The following is a 16446-nucleotide window of genomic DNA, read 5'->3' on the forward strand; positions in this document are numbered from 1 at the left end:
AAATGCAGAGAGGGATTTTCCCCACGGGGACCAATAAAGTACACTTTCTTCTCTTCTCATTTATCAGAATCTTTGAGTTACTGCAGCAACATTTCTTCATCGCACTGGTGGAACTGTGCTTGGCCTTGTTTGTATATCAGTTTCACTGGCCTGACATTAGGGGGCGCTCTCAGACAGTCTTCACTGAGTAAGAATGACAGAGCTAAAACAAGAAAACATTTTATTCGTCGTTTCCATAAATCAGTAACACGTCTGAAGACTCGTTACCTTCAATTTCTCTGTGACAATGATTTTACCCAGAAAGCACCAGTGTGCTGTAACTGCGTGCTGATTGGTCACTTAAGGGTTTCAAACAGGACAATGTCTTTTGGTGGCATGCTGGATGAAGGTGATGGTTTCAGTGTGGTGCTGCTGGCTTCATTCCCCAAATCAAAATGGAGGACACTAGGGTTAGATACTGACACGGGACGCCCCCTGTAGGGCAGGAAGTCCATTAAACTGGTCATCAGAGCTGACGCTGGAGCTCGCCAAGCTGACAATTAATACTGTTCGTTTTTTTCCTGTCTGCAGTCAGTGGGTGAGAGAGGGGCGGGGGCGTGGATCTTAATGCTTCTCTCTGATTGGACAGTTCTCTAAATTAAAAACAAAATGTTTGTTAGTGACCAAACTGAACTGCTCTGCGTCACATGATGCTGCAGATCCGGGACCGCCCCTCGTCCGCACCCCTCCTGTCTCGGACCAGGACTGCCTGGTTGCCATAGTTACTGTACCAGGCTGATTGGCTGCGGCTCAGGTAGGTGGAGGGCGGTGCTGCTTCCAGCTGCTGCTGCTGCCAGATGAGCAGTGACGTGTCGCGATACCGCAGCCGCCCGAAGACCTCGGACAGCGCCTTCTCTGCCAGGGGGGGCCGAGCAGAACAGTGAGGAGCCTGTCCCTCTACGACAGCTGGATCAGACATGTCTGACATGGCGTCGGCGCTCCAAGGACCAGTGCGACTTGGTCCAGATTGGACTGTCTCAGGACAAAGTCTGACCCCGTCATAACCTCACACCTGAAGAAGAGCACAGGTGAACCATTAGAGTTCAGAGTTCTGACCCCGCCCTCAAATACTCATACAGGTGTGGACAGGTGTTAGACCTCATCACCAGCTTCCAGTTTGGATTCAGGAGACAGACACTAGCTCTGCTTTTAAGATTCAAACTTTCCTTTTTGCTAAAGCATATAGTTAGGGCTGGACCAGGTGACCCTGAATCCTCCCTCAGTTACGCTGCAATAGACGTAGGCTGCCGGGGATTCCCATGATGCACTGGGTGTTTCTTCTTCACTCTGTGTTATTAGACCTCTGTGCATTGAATCATACTTGTTATCGATCCCGGTCTCTCTTCCACAGCATGTCTTTATCCTGTCTTCCTTCTTTCACCCCAACCAGTCGCGGCAGATGGCCCCGCCCCTCCCTGAGCCTGATTCTAATAGGGGTTACTTCCTGTTAAGAGTTTTTCCTTCCCACTGTCGCCAAAGTGCTTGCTCATAGGGAGTTGTCAGATCTTTGGGGCTTTCTCAGTATTACTGTATGCTCTTTACCTTACAGTAGAAAGTACTTTGAGGTGACAGTTGCTGTGGTGCTAATAATATAAATGAAATTGGATTAAACTGACACTGTGAAGAACCTGAAACCTTGGAGGTCTTCACAGGTGACCCGTACCTCATACTCTGAAGAAAGGTGAACAGCTTGCTCTTTAATTTAAAACCAAATTCGGATTGACTGGGAGTGCTGGGGTCATCGCTGATGGTGAATCAGACTCTATCAACATCCTCCTCTGTCACACCAACCCTCTGTATGTCCTCATTCACTACATCCACGAGTCTCTCTGCTCAATGTGAATAAAGTTATTTTGAACGGTAATTACGGCTGTGGGAAATTCACCGGGTTTACCTCCATCAGCTTGGCCGCCCTCCTGCTGTCGTCCCCACCGGCTGCAGCGCCTCATCCCGGGCTGAGCTCCGCTGGCCGAGCGGCTAACAGCTCCTGCTCAGAATGCTGAAGCCGCAGCCTCCGGCTAATCCCGCTGCTAGTTCTTAGCCTCAGTTAGCTCATCAGGGATCAGGTCACAGCACGAGCTCCCCGCGACGATGACGTCAACGTCAATACACGCCGAAGCTGAAAACATCAGAAATAAGCTGTGACGTTTCACCGTGTTTCAGCCCTGCTGACGTTAGCATGGTTAGCCTTTAGCCGCAGAGCGTCTGGAGCTTCCGTTGAAACCAATAGCAACGGTGCGTCTGCAGTCTGGTCCGGGCAGCAACAAAGCGCGCGGTCACAGATGTTCCACTCCTGACGTTACCGACAGTGGCTGTGTCCCAATTCAGGGTCTGCACGCTTGAAGTACGCATTTTAAGTGCGGTTACGTCACCGCCACGCAACGACGGCTGTCCCAATTTGAAGTGTACTTCAAACGCATACTCCAAATGCGCCGTCGATTTCCCCAAATATCAAGCGTGGTCCGGTGCACGCTTCGTGGTCCCATATATCCCACAATTCATAGCGCGGCGGTGGGTGTGGATAATTTTGCCGCAAAACACGGCAGAAGGGAGCGGCCGAGGAGGGTTTTTTTTTCTTTCCAAACTTTATTGAAATTATAAAGTTCAGTTCAGTTTGTACAGTGGACATACAAGGCAAATAAGAGTAACAATATATAGTACAATGAAATAAGAAGGATAAATAAATAAAGGATAAAAAAAGAAAAAAAGGGGGGAATGTGACAGACTTCATAACAACTTTGTATTTGAAAGTTGTGACAGCTCATTCATTAAACATTTCTGAATGAATTTCAATCAATGATAAACCCTTTTTATTGGAAGTTAATTTAAGAGAGTTTAAGTAATATTCAATTTCAATCAAAAATAAATTAAATGATGGGGTTGAGTTTTGAAATTTACATTTATGTATGTAGAATTTCCCTAATAGGATGGAGCGGCCGAAGAGTGAACTGTCAAAAGTACTGAATATGACGTCACTTATTTATGTGCGAATGTGTAATAATTAACGTCAGTCATATATCCACAAACACAACAAGCTGAAAGTCAGTGATATATGTGTGTGTGTATATATATATATGTATATATATATAAAAAAAAAAAAAAAAAAAACACCCAGCACGCCCCTGCGGGCGGTTTATCCTTAAAGCTCGGGTCCTCTACCAGAGGCCTGGGAGCTTGAGGGTCCTGCGCAGTATCTTAGCTGTTCCCAGGACTGCGCTCTTCTGGACAGAGATCTCCGATGTTGTTCCCGGGATCTGCTGGAGCCACTCGCCTAGCTTGGTAGTCACCGCACCTAGTGCTCCGATTACCACGGGGACCACCGTTACCTTCACCCTCCACATCCTCTCGAGCTCTTCTCTGAGCCCTTGGTATTTCTCCAGCTTCTCGTGTTCCTTCTTCCTGATATTGCTGTCATTCGGAACCGCTACATCGATCACTACGGCCGTCTTCTTCTGTTTGTCTACCACCACTATGTCCGGTTGGTTAGCCACCACCATTTTGTCCGTCTGTATCTGGAAGTCCCACAGGATCTTAGCTCGGTCATTCTCCACCACCCTTGGGGGCATCTCCCATTTTGACCTCCGGACTTCCAGGTTATACTCGGCACAGATGTTCCTGTACACTATGCCGGCCACCTGGTTATGGCGTTCCATGTATGCCTTGCCTGCTAGCATCTTGCACCCTGCTGTTATGTGCTGGATTGTCTCTGGGGCATCTTTACACAGCCTGCACCTGGGGTCTTGCCTGGTGTGATAGACCCCAGCCTCTATGGATCTTGTGCTCAGAGCTTGTTCTTGTGCTGCCATGATTAGTGCCTCTGTGCTGTCTTTCAGTCCAGCTTTGTCCAGCCACTGGTAGGATTTCTGGATATCAGCCACCTCCTCTATCTGCCGGTGGTACATACCGTGCAGGGCTCTGTCCTTCCATGATGGTTCCTCGTCTCTCTCCTCTTTCTTGGGTTTCTGCTGCCTGAGGTATTCACTGAGCACTCGGTCAGTTGGGGCCATCTTCCCAATGTATTCTTGGATGTTCGTTGTCTCATCCTGGACTGTGGTGCTGACACTCACCAGTCCCCGGCCCCCTTCCTTCCGCTTAGCGTACAGCCTCAGGGTGCTGGACTTGGGGTGAAACCCTCCATGCATGGTAAGGAGCTTTCTTGTCTTTATGTCAGTGGCTTCTATCTCCTCCTTTGGCCAGCCTATTACCCCAGCAGGGTACCTGATCACGGGCAGGGCGTACGTGTTGATGGCCCGGATCTTGTTCTTACCATTCAGCTGACTCCTCAGGACTTGCCTGACCCTCTGCAGGTACTTGGTGGTTGCAGCTTTTCTAGCGGCCTCTTCATGGTTCCCATTCGCCTGCGGGATCCCCAAGTACTTGTAACTGTCCTCTATGTCTGCAATGTTGCCTTCTGGTAGTTCAATCCCCTCAGTTCGGACTACCTTCCCTCTCTTTGTTACCATCCGACTACACTTCTCCAGTCCGAACGACATTCCAATGTCATTGCTGTATAGCCTGGTAGTGTGGATCAGTGAATCGATGTCTCGTTCACTCTTGGCATACAGCTTGATGTCATCCATGTACAGGAGGTGGCTGACAACTGCTCCGTTCCGTAGTCGGTATCCGTAGCCAGTCTTGTTAATGATCTCACTGAGGGGGTTCAGGCCTATGCAGAACAGCAGTGGGGACAGAGCATCTCCTTGGTAGATCCCGCACTTGATGGTGACTTGTGCTATGGGCCTGGAGTTGGCCTCTAGTGTTGTACGCCACATCCCCATTGAGTTCCTGATGAAGGCTCTTAGGGTCCCATTGATCTTGTACAATATATATATATATATATATATATATATATATCTCAATCATAATAATCTGACAATACTATAATATTGGCCATATTATATTTACATCACGACAGTGAGATGACTTTAGTCTCATGAGCAACATTAGCTAATTGTCATTTACTAGCTAATCTTAAATGAGTGTTCAGCACAGACATGAAGCCCAACAATCATGTTTACAGTCCTGTGGTCTCAGCCTCAGATACTCAACTAATCAAAGTGATGTCATGACAAAAATGAATGACCAACAAAACATGTTTCTCCTTCATTTCTGTCAAACAAAGCTGTATGTAACGTGTCTCACGGTTAGTATCATGGTTGCTAGGCAACCTGAACAGCACGACGAAGCGTATACCGTCCCATTTCACAAGCCTCTCACTTCCGCACTTCTCGTACTTATAGTACGCACCGTACGTAGTACGCGTAGTGCGCGTACTTCAAGCGTGCAGACCCTGAATTGGGACACAGCCAGTATATGCGCAAACACGAGTCACCTTTCCTGTCAGCTGATTGGACACCTGTCCCCAGGTGCTCACAGTCCTTTAATTAGTCCCCGCTGCTCTGACACCTGCCGGGACAAAGATCTCACCTGAAACCAGCTCAGCTGTTCAACTTTTTCAGAAAGTTGGCCAAACGGAGGCTGCTATGGCAGCTTGTACAAAAGGCCAGCCAGTTCGCAGAACTCACGAACGGAGCCGCATCTGCGGAGTAAGATATCAGCATACGGCTGCCGTTTAGCCAATGAGCGGTGAGGCAACCAATTCTCTTCACCAATCAGAAGACACAATTCTACCTCATCATTACGCACATGTCGACGCAGAGAGTTCGGTCGGAGCTGCAGGTGGGAAGAGTCAGCAGAGTTTTACTCACCGTGTGGATTTTCATTCCTCTAATGCTGTTAGCAGTGTGCGTCCATGAGACTGTACGTTTCTGTGTTTTATCGTGTTTGTTCTTTGCTGCGGCCATTATCCTCCCTTGTTTAATCCTTGGCGCATACTTCGTTTACCGATTGTTACTGCCGTTTACTGCGAAGCAGCCTCTGCCGTGCGGTCATTAAGGGACCGTCACTAATTTCTCATGTTAGCTCTAATGTAAAGTGCCTAGTTAGGATTTATGTAAATAGTAAAATTAGCATTTGTTGACACTCCCTTATTTTGGTTGAATGTTCCACTATCCAGTATTGTTTGTATTGTTGTATTACACATTTAATTCACTCTGTTCACATAATTATGGAAGACTTTTATGTTCTTTCCAACAGAAACCACACCATCACTCACCACACGGCATATAGCATTTTACAGTCTGTTAAATCCCCTCACTCACATTATGGATGTGTGCTTCGGATTCTTGCTAAATAAATGAGTGAACGACAGATACCTGAGTGGCAGTGGATTTTATGGATATGCCATCTGTTCTTATCGGACAACCCTGTTGAGATTGTGGATTCTTAGAGTCAGCACCTTATCATCTACATCAGTCATAGTCAGGAGGTCAAGTCCATCCCACTTACAGTGACCTCCTCCATTACACAGCTGTTTTTGTCCCTGCTGCAAAGAGCCAATCCAACTACACAGAGCATCAGCTACCTAGGCCGCATCCTTCGGAGGACCCGGCCTTCGCGTTCTACGTGGCCCGGGTCCTCCGAAGACCGAGAAGTGAGCGTCTGTGAAATGGGACGGTCTGCCCTTCAGATTTGCGTCACCGCTGTGTCGGTGGAGTTTATTAAACTCGGCCGTCTGCTCCTTGCTATCACCGAGTAAACTTAGAGGTCTGTAAGATGTACACAGATCTGCAGGTTTATCCTTTAAGATCATATATGGGCAAGGTTTAAGGTGAGTGGAAGTGTGCCCCTCTCAAGAGATTCTACATACATTTTTAATAAAGGACCCACCATGTGTTTGGCCATTTTTTGTAAAACTCTGGCCCAAACCCATCAGGGCCTGGAGCTTTTCCACTCTGTAAGGATTTGATTGCATCTAAGATTTCCTGCGCCCTAATAGGACTGCAAAGATCTAATCGACTTTCCTCTGATGGTATAGGGAGATTAACATTATCAAGAAACAATATCCTAGCATCTACAGCAGGGGTGTCAAACAGACGGCCCGCAGGCCGGATTAAACCCATTTGCGGGCCTAATCTGGCCCGTGAGATGATTTTGTAAAGTATAAAAATGAGCAGCAATTTTTCAATAAAGAAACTGCTGTTCCAATTGTGTCCATTGGATGGCGCAATAGCAATTGTGAGCTACTTTGTTTTGCCCGCGAAATTTAAACCTGATGTGCTTTGGCACCCTCATTGGCCCAATATGTCTCTGTCAAAAAGAGAAAAGTGGCTGCAGAGTGCAGAGTGTTCCAAGAAAAATGGTCATCCTCCTGTTTATTCACGGAAGTGAAAGCTGTATGTTTGGTGTGTTCCCAGCATGTTGCAGTGCTGAAAGAATATAACCTCCGTCGCCACTATGTGAGTCTTCATGCCGACAAATATGACAACTTTCAAGGACAGCGGAGAAGAGAGAAGGTGAATGAACTGTTGGCGGGTCTGAAGAAACTGCAGTCTGTGTTTACTCACAGCCGAGGCATCAGTGATGCTGCAGTGAAAGCTAGCTACCTCGTTGCCAACGACATTGCACTAGCTTCAAAACCATTTAGTGAGGGTGAATTTGTAAACACATGTATGATGAAGGCATCTAAGATTGTGTGCCCTGCAAAGCGCCAGTCCTTTGCAAATATCAGCCTGACAGGAAACACAGTTGCCGACAGGATTTCTGATCTTTCAGCGGATTTGGACAAAAAATAGTCATTTATTGTGTTTTCAGTTGCAATTGATGAAGGCACATTACAGATGTTGCACAACTGGCAATTTTCATCCGCGGAGTTGATGACACATTGACCGTCACCGAGGAGTTCGTGGAGTTGGTACCGATGACAGATACAGCGACCGCAGCTGATATTTTCACCGCACTCGTCGGCGCGTTGGACAGGGTCGGAGTGGACCGGTCCCGCGCTGTCAGCCTGGCTACAGATGGTGCGCCCTCAATGATCGGGAAGAAAGCAGGCGTTGTAAAAAGGTTCAGAGATAAAGTGCAATCTGCAAATGGAGGACGTGGTTTTTGGACTTTTCACTGTATTTTGCACCAGGAGGCTTTGTGTTGCAAGTCACTGAAAATGGATAACGCCATGAAGGTGGTCATCCAAACTGTTAATTTCATCCAGAAGCCTCAATCAGCGTCAGTTTGACAGTCTTCTCAGAGAGAAAGACCACATCTATGGCCTGCCATACCACACTGCGGTAAGATGGCTGAGCCGAGGTGCTGTGCTGAGGCGTTTCTTTGATTTACGAGAAGAAATTGAACAGTTTATGGAAGAAAAGGGGAAACCAGTGTTAGAATTTCATTCTGCAGAATGGATGCAGCACCTTGCATTTATGGTGGATGTTACAGAGCACCTGAATAACTTGAACAAACAGCTGCAAGGACGCAACAAAGTTGTCACGCAGTATTATGACAGCATTTCAAGTTGAAGCTGTTATTGTGGGAGACGCAGCCCACCGGTGGTGATGCAGCTCACTTCCCCTGTCTGAAAAATGTGTGCACGATCCAAAGTGTGGCGGATATGAAGCAGTTCAAAGATAAAATAACAGGACTATTACTAGAGTTTGAGCAATGATTTCAGATTTTTGGTGAACTGGAGAAAGACTTCAAAGTTTTGTGCTCGCCGTTCACCGTGAATCCCTCTGATCTGCCCGTCCGGATCCAACTTGAAATAACAGACTTGCAGCGTGACTCGGATTTGAAGGGAAAATTTGCTGCAGCTGACTTGAACACATTCTATCAGAATCTCCTGCCAGGTTACCCCAACTTGATGCCCTCGCTGCAAAACTATTGTGCATGTTGGGAAGCACGTATCTTTGTGAGCAAGTTTCTCTGTAATGAGCATAAATAAAACAAAACTGCGCTCAAGGCTCACGCACAGGCACTCGAATCACATCCTGAAGTTAGCTGCTGCTCAGGATGTGAAGCCTGATATTGATGAGCTGGTGAAAGCTAAAGATGCCAGGTATCAGGAGTCACATAAACGATGCAACCCCACTGAAAGTGCTGCATGAGACACCCTGATGTAGTTCTGTGAATCACTGAGGCACTGTGTGCTTGTTCTTTGTCCTCAGAATTTTCAAATAACTTGAGATGTTTTATGATTAATAGCTATGTTGTGCTTTTGGACACACTGTCCTCAGGCTCCAGCTTTATGTTTATATGTTTTTATGTTGATGTGAGAGTGTTTCTAATTGATTATATTTGATTTATATATTTAACTTATTCTGTGGTTCTTGTACTTGTTTGGGGAACAGCATTTCATTATTTTTATCTACATTGCTGCCTGCGAAGTGACACCCTGATGTAGTTCTGTGAAACAGTTTTGTGAATCACTGAGGCACTGTGTGCTTGTTCTTTGTCCTCAGAGTTTTCAAATAACTTGAGATGTTTTATGATTAATAGCTATGTTGTGCTTTTGGACACACTGTCCTCAGGCTCCAGCTTTATGTTTATATGTTTTTATGTTGATGTGAGAGTGTTTCTAATTGATTATATTTGATTTATATATTTAACTTATTCTGTGGTTCTTGTACTTGTTTGGGGAACAGCATTTCATTATTTTTATCTACATTGCTGCCTGCGAAGTGACACCCTGATGTAGTTCTGTGAAACAGTTTTGTGAATCACTGAGGCACTGTGTGCTTGTTCTTTGTCCTCAGAGTTTTCAAATAACTTGAGATGTTTTATGATTAATAGCATGTTGTGCCTGTACTACTTTGGGCATACTGTCCACAGGCTCTAGCTTTATTTTTATGTTGATCGTATTAAAACAAAGAAAACAATCTGAAGTTGTTATGTATACAATGATTTTACCAGTCCGGCCCACTTGAGAATAGACTTTTCTCCATGTGGCCCCTGAACTAAAAAGAGTTTGACACCCCTGATCTACAGTACTTTGACACTCAGGGGAATATCCTGATAGAACTCTTTCATTATTTTGCTGATAAGTTTAGCCTCGAATTGTAAAACACCTTTCTTATCTTTTAGAGAGGGTATTGCATAAGAGCCCTTTTTCCCCTGGGCAAGTCGGGCAAGTAAGCGTCCAGGTTTGTTGCCCGATTCAAATAATCTATGCTTTGCATAGAATATTGCAGTTTCTGCTTTCTGAGTTAGTAGTTGGTCCAGGGCTGATCTGGCTGCATCCAGTTTTTTAAGCACAGAAACAGACGAGGATTTCTTAAACTCCCTCTCCAAGTTAGTCATGTCGCGTTCAAGTACTAATTGTTTGGCTAAGGTGCTCTTCTTTTTCGCTGAGGTGAAAGAGATAATAGAGCCCCTGAGAAATGCCTTACCCGCCTCCCACAGAGTAGAAGCACTAACCCCTGGTAAGTCATTTGTAGAAAGAAAAAGTTCCCACTGATCTTCTAAATATTTGACAAATTCAGGGTCACTAAGGAGAGCTGGGCTTAGCCGCCAGTGTGTAAACAAGGGACCATAATAAGGTGGTAATAACTCCATTGAGACTGATGAGTGGTCTGAGAGAGCGCATGTGTTGATCAAACAACCCCGAGTTCTGTCAAGGACAGATCTAGAAACAAACATGTAATCAATTCTGGAAAAAGAAAACTGTAAAGTCTTTCACATGTGGATTACAAACTCTCCAGGCATCAAAAAGACCAAGATCTGAGCAGAAGTCCACTGCAGCCTTTGCCATTTTTGAAGGTGGTTGAGATTCTGGTGGATCATAATCAGTTTCAGGACTCAGACCACAGTTAAAATCCCCACCAATTATTACGTGATTCAGACACACAGAGGAGGTTTTTGCCAGAAGGTTTGAATAAAACAATCTATCTAAAATATTTGGTGCATAAACACTTCCTAATAGAATCTGTTCCCCATATAAAAGCCCAGTAATCAGAATAAATCATCCGTATCCCTCACAATAGTATGTAGAGTGAACGGTAGATTTTTATGGATCAATATTGCAACGCCTCTACGTAATCAGTGCTTGACATTTAATCAGCTGTGTGAAAACCAAGGAGGAACCCACCCGATGGATTAATAAAGTTTTATTTAATCTAATAACTTTAATCTCAGCCAAACCGATTTACTCAGGAACAAACAAAACACTGAAAAAAGCCCAACAATAACATGTTTAAGTTGTCTAAGTGACTCATATATCACGTTTAACCTGAGCAGCGAAAGTCCGCGGTGATCTGAAAATGATGTGCCGGGAGTTGTGCCGTTCTCGGCGGCTTCAGTGACCCTCGAGCTCCCGGCGAGCTATCGAGCTGGTGGGTAGAAGACGTCTCCGAAAACGTCGAAGCACTTTTGCAAATATGCGATATCTTGATAAACCGAGCAGATATTTGAAGTTTACACAGCTACTTTCTCGCCTGAAAATATGTTAAAAGTTTATTTTGTGACCCAGAAAGATTAGTATGAGTAATTTTAAAACTTAGTAGCGGCCGCCATTGTTGGAAACTGGAATTGCCTGGGCTGCGCTATGAATTCTGGGATATGGTGGCAGTAAAGGACACACCCGACCCATCCTTCAAATCTGGGGAAAAGGAGGACGCATTTGTCGGCTGCATTCAGAGGAGTCTGTGAATTGGGACAGCCTTCGTCGCGTCGCTGTGACGTAATCGTCTACAAATGCGGCCTCTGGAGGATGCAGCCGACGTTTTGGGACAGCTACAGCCTCATGTCTATTTACTTTTGACCTTTGACCTGCCACCCCCATTATGATTCAAGTGTCCACATACCTTTGGTGAGACGCAGTAAAATAGACAGAGTATCCCTTTAACACCCCCCCCCCCCACACACACACACAATAACAGCTGAGAGCAGAAGAAGAAGGCCAGCAGGTCTATTAATAGCAGATCCCACAGAGTCAGACCCGGCCCAGCACGTCCTCCACCGCTGCACCACCACCATGCCCGGCAGCCAGGCCCAATTCCGGGCCAGAGACCGCAACAATGTCCTGAACCGGCCCGAGTTTCTGTCCCTGAACCAGCCATCCCGCCGGGAACAGGCGGTGGGGGAGGGACGGGGGGGCGGAGGTCCGAGGAGACCTGTGTTCAGACAGCAGAGTCAGCAGGACAGCACAGGGGGGAGGTAAGACAAACAAGCTCCGCCCACAGACTCGGGACCTGGACCGAGACCAGAGTTTCATTTAGGTGCTCAAACTTTTTCTGTGACCCGATCCTGGATCATCTTCAGTTAAATTCAATAATGCAAAATCAGAATGTGACCTTTAAACGTAACGGTGCTTTAATAAAACCTTCTGAAACCCGACGCCTGAGAAGAGCCGAGTTATTTTTAAGGAGTTCAGAGCTCAGTCTGTGACCTCCTCCTCAGACTGTGGGAGCTCCTCTCCCTCAGCATTAACATGCAGAGAGGAAGCTGCCTGACAATCAGATTTTAGGTGGTGATCTCAGTGTTCGCTGATGCTCCTTCACTGGGCCAGTCTGAGCACCTGTAAACAAAAGCATGATGGGAAGTGTAGTTGTGTTCATGCAACAGTCTGTTTACCCACATAAAATGTGGGTTTTTCTAATGGAGTCTGGTCTTTTCCTCAGGGGGGCCAGAGAGTCCTCCGAGAGCGGTCCAACTGCTGACAGCGGCGGTGCGAAGGATGCCTCCCGCTGGCCGGAGCAGGACTGCATGCAGCTTAACCCGTCTTTCAAAGGTATCGCCATCAGCTCTCTGCTCGCCATTGACATCAGTCTCTCAAAGCGTCTAGGGGTCTGCGTGGGAGCCCGCGGCTCCGGGGCCCCGCTCCGCCCCATGATCACCTTGCTGGCCCTCACTGGCCACGCCCTCCCCTGGATCTGTGGCACCCTAATCTGCCTGTGGAGGAGCAGCACGCTGGCTGGACAGGAAGTGCTTGTCAACCTGTTGCTGGGTCAGACACCTGTCTGTCTCTCTGCTGTCTCGTCTGTCTCTCTGCTGTCTCACCTGTCTCTCACCTGGCTGTCTCTCTGCTGTCTTAACTGTCTCTCACCTGTCTGTCTCTCACCTGTCTCTCGCCTCTCTCTGTTGTCTCTCACCTGCCTGTCTCTCTGCTGTCTCACCTGTCTGTCTCTCGCCTCTCTCACCTGTCTCTCACCTGCCTGTCTCTCTGCTGTCTCACCTGTCTGTCTCTCGCCTCTCTCACCTGTCTCTCACTTGCCTGTCTCTCTGCTGTCTCACCTGTCTCTCACTTGCCTGTCTCTCTGCTGACTCACCTGTCTCTCACCTGTCTGTCACCTGTCTGTCTCTCTGCTGTCTCACCTGTCTCTCACCTGTCTTTCTCTCGCCTCTCTCACCTGTCTCTCGCCTGTCTGTCTCTCGCCTCTCTCACCTGTCTCTCGCCTGCCTGTCTCTCTGCTGTCTCACCTGTCTCTCACCTGCCTGTCTCTCGCCTGTCTCACCTGTCTCTCACCTGTCTGTCTCTCGCCTGTCTCACCTGTCTCTCACCTGTCTTTCTCTCGCCTCTCTCACCTGTCTCTCGCCTGTCTGTCTCTCGCCTCTCTCACCTGTCTCTCGCCTGCCTGTCTCTCTGCTGTCTCACCTGTCTCTCGCCTGCCTGTCTCTCGCCTGTCTCACCTGTCTCTCACCTGTCTGTCTCTCGCCTGTCTCACCTGTCTCTCACCTGTCTTTCTCTCGCCTCTCTCACCTGTCTCTCGCCTGTCTGTCTCTCGCCTCTCTCACCTGTCTCTCGCCTGCCTGTCTCTCGCCTGTCTCACCTGTCTCTCACCTGTCTGTCTCTCGCCTGTCTCACCTGTCTCTCACCTGTCTGTCTCTCGCCTGTCTCACCTGTCTCTCACCTGTCTGTCTCTCGCCTGTCTCACCTGCCTGTCACCTGTCTGTCTCACCTGTCTCTCACCTGCCTGTCACCTGTCTGTCTCTCTGCTGTCTCACCTGTCTCTCACCTGCCTGTCTCTCTGCTGTCTCACCTGTCTCTCACCTGTCTGTCTCTCACCTGTCTGTCTCTCACCTGTCTCTCACCTGCCTGTCTCTCTGCTGTCTCACCTGTCTCTCACCTGCCTGTCTCTCTGCTGTCTCACCTGTCTCTCACCTGTCTGTCTCTCTGCTGTCTCACCTGTCTCTCACCTGCCTGTCTCTCTGCTGTCTCACCTGTCTCTCACCTGCCTGTCTCTCTGCTGTCTCACCTGTCTCTCACCTGCCTGTCTCTCTGCTGTCTCACCTGTCTCTCACCTGTCTGTCTCTCTGCTGTCTCACCTGTCTCTCACCTGCCTGTCTCTCTGCTGTCTCACCTGTCTCTCACCTGCCTGTCTCTCTGCTGTCTCACCTGTCTCTCGCCTGTCTCACCTGTCTCTCACCTGCCTGTCTCTCTGCTGTCTCACCTGTCTCTCACCTGCCTGTCTCTCTGCTGTCTCACCTGTCTCTCACCTGCCTGTCTCTCTGCTGTCTCACCTGTCTCTCACCTGTCTGTCTCTCGCCTGTCTCACCTGTCTCTCACCTGTCTATCTGCAGCGCTGATACTAGATGTGATGACGGTTGCTGGGATGCAGAAGTTGGTCAAACGTCGGGGACCGTGGGATTTCCCGCCAACCTTTTTTGACTACATTGCCATGGATATGTACTCGTTCCCAGCAGCCCACGCCAGTCGGGCTGTCATGGTGTCCAAGTTTCTGCTGAACCACCTGGTGCTGGCGGTGAGTAGCTTGCTGCTTCACAGATAACAAAGACTGGAACAGTTTACAAACCTGATCCAGGTGTGTCCGCCTCCTGTCCTCCAGGTGCCTCTGAGGATCCTACTCTGCCTGTGGGCCTTCCTGGTGGGCGTGTCTCGGGTGTTGCTGGGGAAACACCACCTGTCAGACGTAGGTTGCGGCTTTGCACTTGGCTTCCTGCACTTCAGCCTGGTGGAGTCGGTGTGGCTGGACTCGGCCACCTGCCAGACGCTCATCTCCATCGGCACGCTGGGCTGGACTCTGGTCTGACCTGGTCCAGACTGGTTCTGCTGCAGACTCGGGTCCAGCTTCGCTGGGTTTTTCTGCCCTCCATCAGCTCAGTGCTGCTGACAGGAGGCAGGGGCCATGTGGTCCCAACTGTGGAGGACCTGAGGAGGGCTCGTAGGAATGTTTGAGTCACAGGTACTGAAACAGGAAGTGTCTGCAGTCCCACGTCCTGTGGGCTTTTCTTTCTTGCCACCATCTCAGATTCTTCAGTAAAATTTTGTTGAATTTTTTTTTCATGTCAGAAACCGAGTTTGGACTTTCATTCTGCTAATGTTGAATTTTATTTGAAGAACGTCCTCGGCTGTTTGAAGCTTCATAGTTTTTGCATTGTTCACTGAGAACAGAGTTCACAACAAAAGCTGAAGGTTGCTCCTCAGAGCTAAAGCTCGGGTGTTATACTGGCGCTACAGATTCTCTTTTCGGGGAAGTTTTCCCAAAACGATTGTGTTGACTGTCTCATCAAATCTCAGAAACTTTCGAACAGGTGCTGATTATGTATCTGAAAGTGTGACGATGCCAGATTGTATAAGAAAGGCTGACTCATGAAGTGCAAACAAACCTCTCAGGTTCAGACTCCTTCAAACTCTTTTCTTTTCCTGATGAGTCGGCATCAGCTCGATAAGTGTTTGTCAGCATGGTGAATACCTACAGAAGCATTCACAGAAATACGCCGCGACTGTAAGGCTGCCATCGTGTCCCACAACAAGCAGCCAATGAGGGCAATATTTATCAAAGACATGAACTTTGATCTTAACCCCTAACAGCATCCACGTCTCTGTTTGCACTGCTGTGGTTTAGCAGGTTTACAATTTGTTTTCAGAATCTCCACAAGAACAGGCCTGCCTGAGTCTTCCAGAAACGGTCCAATCAGAAGAACCTTAAAGGGGAGGAGCTAAATCAGCTTGTTTAGGACAAGGGATGAAGGGAGGGGCTGCACCATGCCTAGTGTGAACTGTGACTCATGCAAAGCTGCTTTATTAGACTTCAAGTATAGATTTAAAGAATGGAAGTGAGCCCAACATCGCCTCCTCAGACAAACTTTTTATTAAAACAAAAAATTGTCCAAGTTTTTCTTCTGTTCTAAACGCTGTTACCGGAGCGCCGTCTTTATGCAGATTATACCCTGATCTGTATTGCTCTGTTTCTCTGTGTAAAACATCCCGGATCTTAAACTTGAGATTTCCCTTTTCCTTTTGTTAGTGTCTGTCAAACAGTATTTCAGCTAAAAACATTATATTTAACTCTTCAAAGCTCAAATACAGAGAGTTCATGATTCTAGATGAAAATGAAGAAATGAGAATTCACCATGTTTCATCTGAAGGTTTCTGTAGTTTTTCTGCCCCTACATTGGCTAGTTTGTCCTAAAGCTGAGATGATGAAACATGTCAAGTTTAAACTATGCATCTGTTCAGAGTTGCTAAATAAAACCTGTTTGTTGCCTAAACTGTGGTGGGAGTGGTTCATGTGCAGGTGTAGGTGAGGGTCATGACCCCCATCTGCACCTGCATCGCTTACAGAAACTTGTTTGAAGCCTTTGATCAGAGAAGGCCAGATGTTTTCAGCTCAG

General features: G+C 47.5%; 2 protein-coding genes across 4 annotated transcripts; one reads left to right on the top strand and one right to left on the bottom strand.

Annotated features, from left to right (window-relative positions):
- Nucleotides 1-203: 203 nt before the first annotated feature.
- On the bottom strand, nt 204-5649 carry brd3os (BRD3 opposite strand). 3 transcript variants are annotated; one of them, XM_085476608.1, is made up of 3 exons: nt 5467-5649; nt 1934-2158; nt 204-1051 (listed from the first exon to the last, which is right to left on the bottom strand). In XM_085476608.1, exon 3 carries the CDS (start codon nt 965-967, stop codon nt 683-685), a length of 285 nt encoding a protein of 94 aa, XP_085332734.1. In that variant the 5' UTR covers nt 968-1051; nt 1934-2158; nt 5467-5649; the 3' UTR covers nt 204-682. The 3 variants fall into 3 exon arrangements, with proteins under 3 accessions (XP_085332734.1, XP_085332735.1, XP_085332733.1); XM_085476609.1 differs by lacking the exon at nt 5467-5649 and adding an exon at nt 5372-5448; XM_085476607.1 differs by lacking the exon at nt 5467-5649 and having other exon boundaries at nt 1934-2565.
- Nucleotides 5650-9601: 3952 nt separating this feature from the next.
- Nucleotides 9602-16323, top strand: LOC146697838 (inactive phospholipid phosphatase 7-like). Its single transcript, XM_085476611.1, has 4 exons — nt 9602-12027; nt 12492-12817; nt 14392-14573; nt 14658-16323. Exons 1-4 carry the CDS (start codon nt 11846-11848, stop codon nt 14859-14861), a joined length of 894 nt encoding a protein of 297 aa, XP_085332737.1. The 5' UTR covers nt 9602-11845; the 3' UTR covers nt 14862-16323.
- Nucleotides 16324-16446: the final 123 nt, after the last annotated feature.

Source organism: Copadichromis virginalis, linkage group LG12, assembly GCF_057382275.1.
Source record: "Copadichromis virginalis isolate Kocher_CV1m ecotype Utaka linkage group LG12, C_Virginalis_male_GT1.1, whole genome shotgun sequence".
NCBI lineage: Eukaryota > Metazoa > Chordata > Actinopteri > Cichliformes > Cichlidae > Copadichromis > Copadichromis virginalis.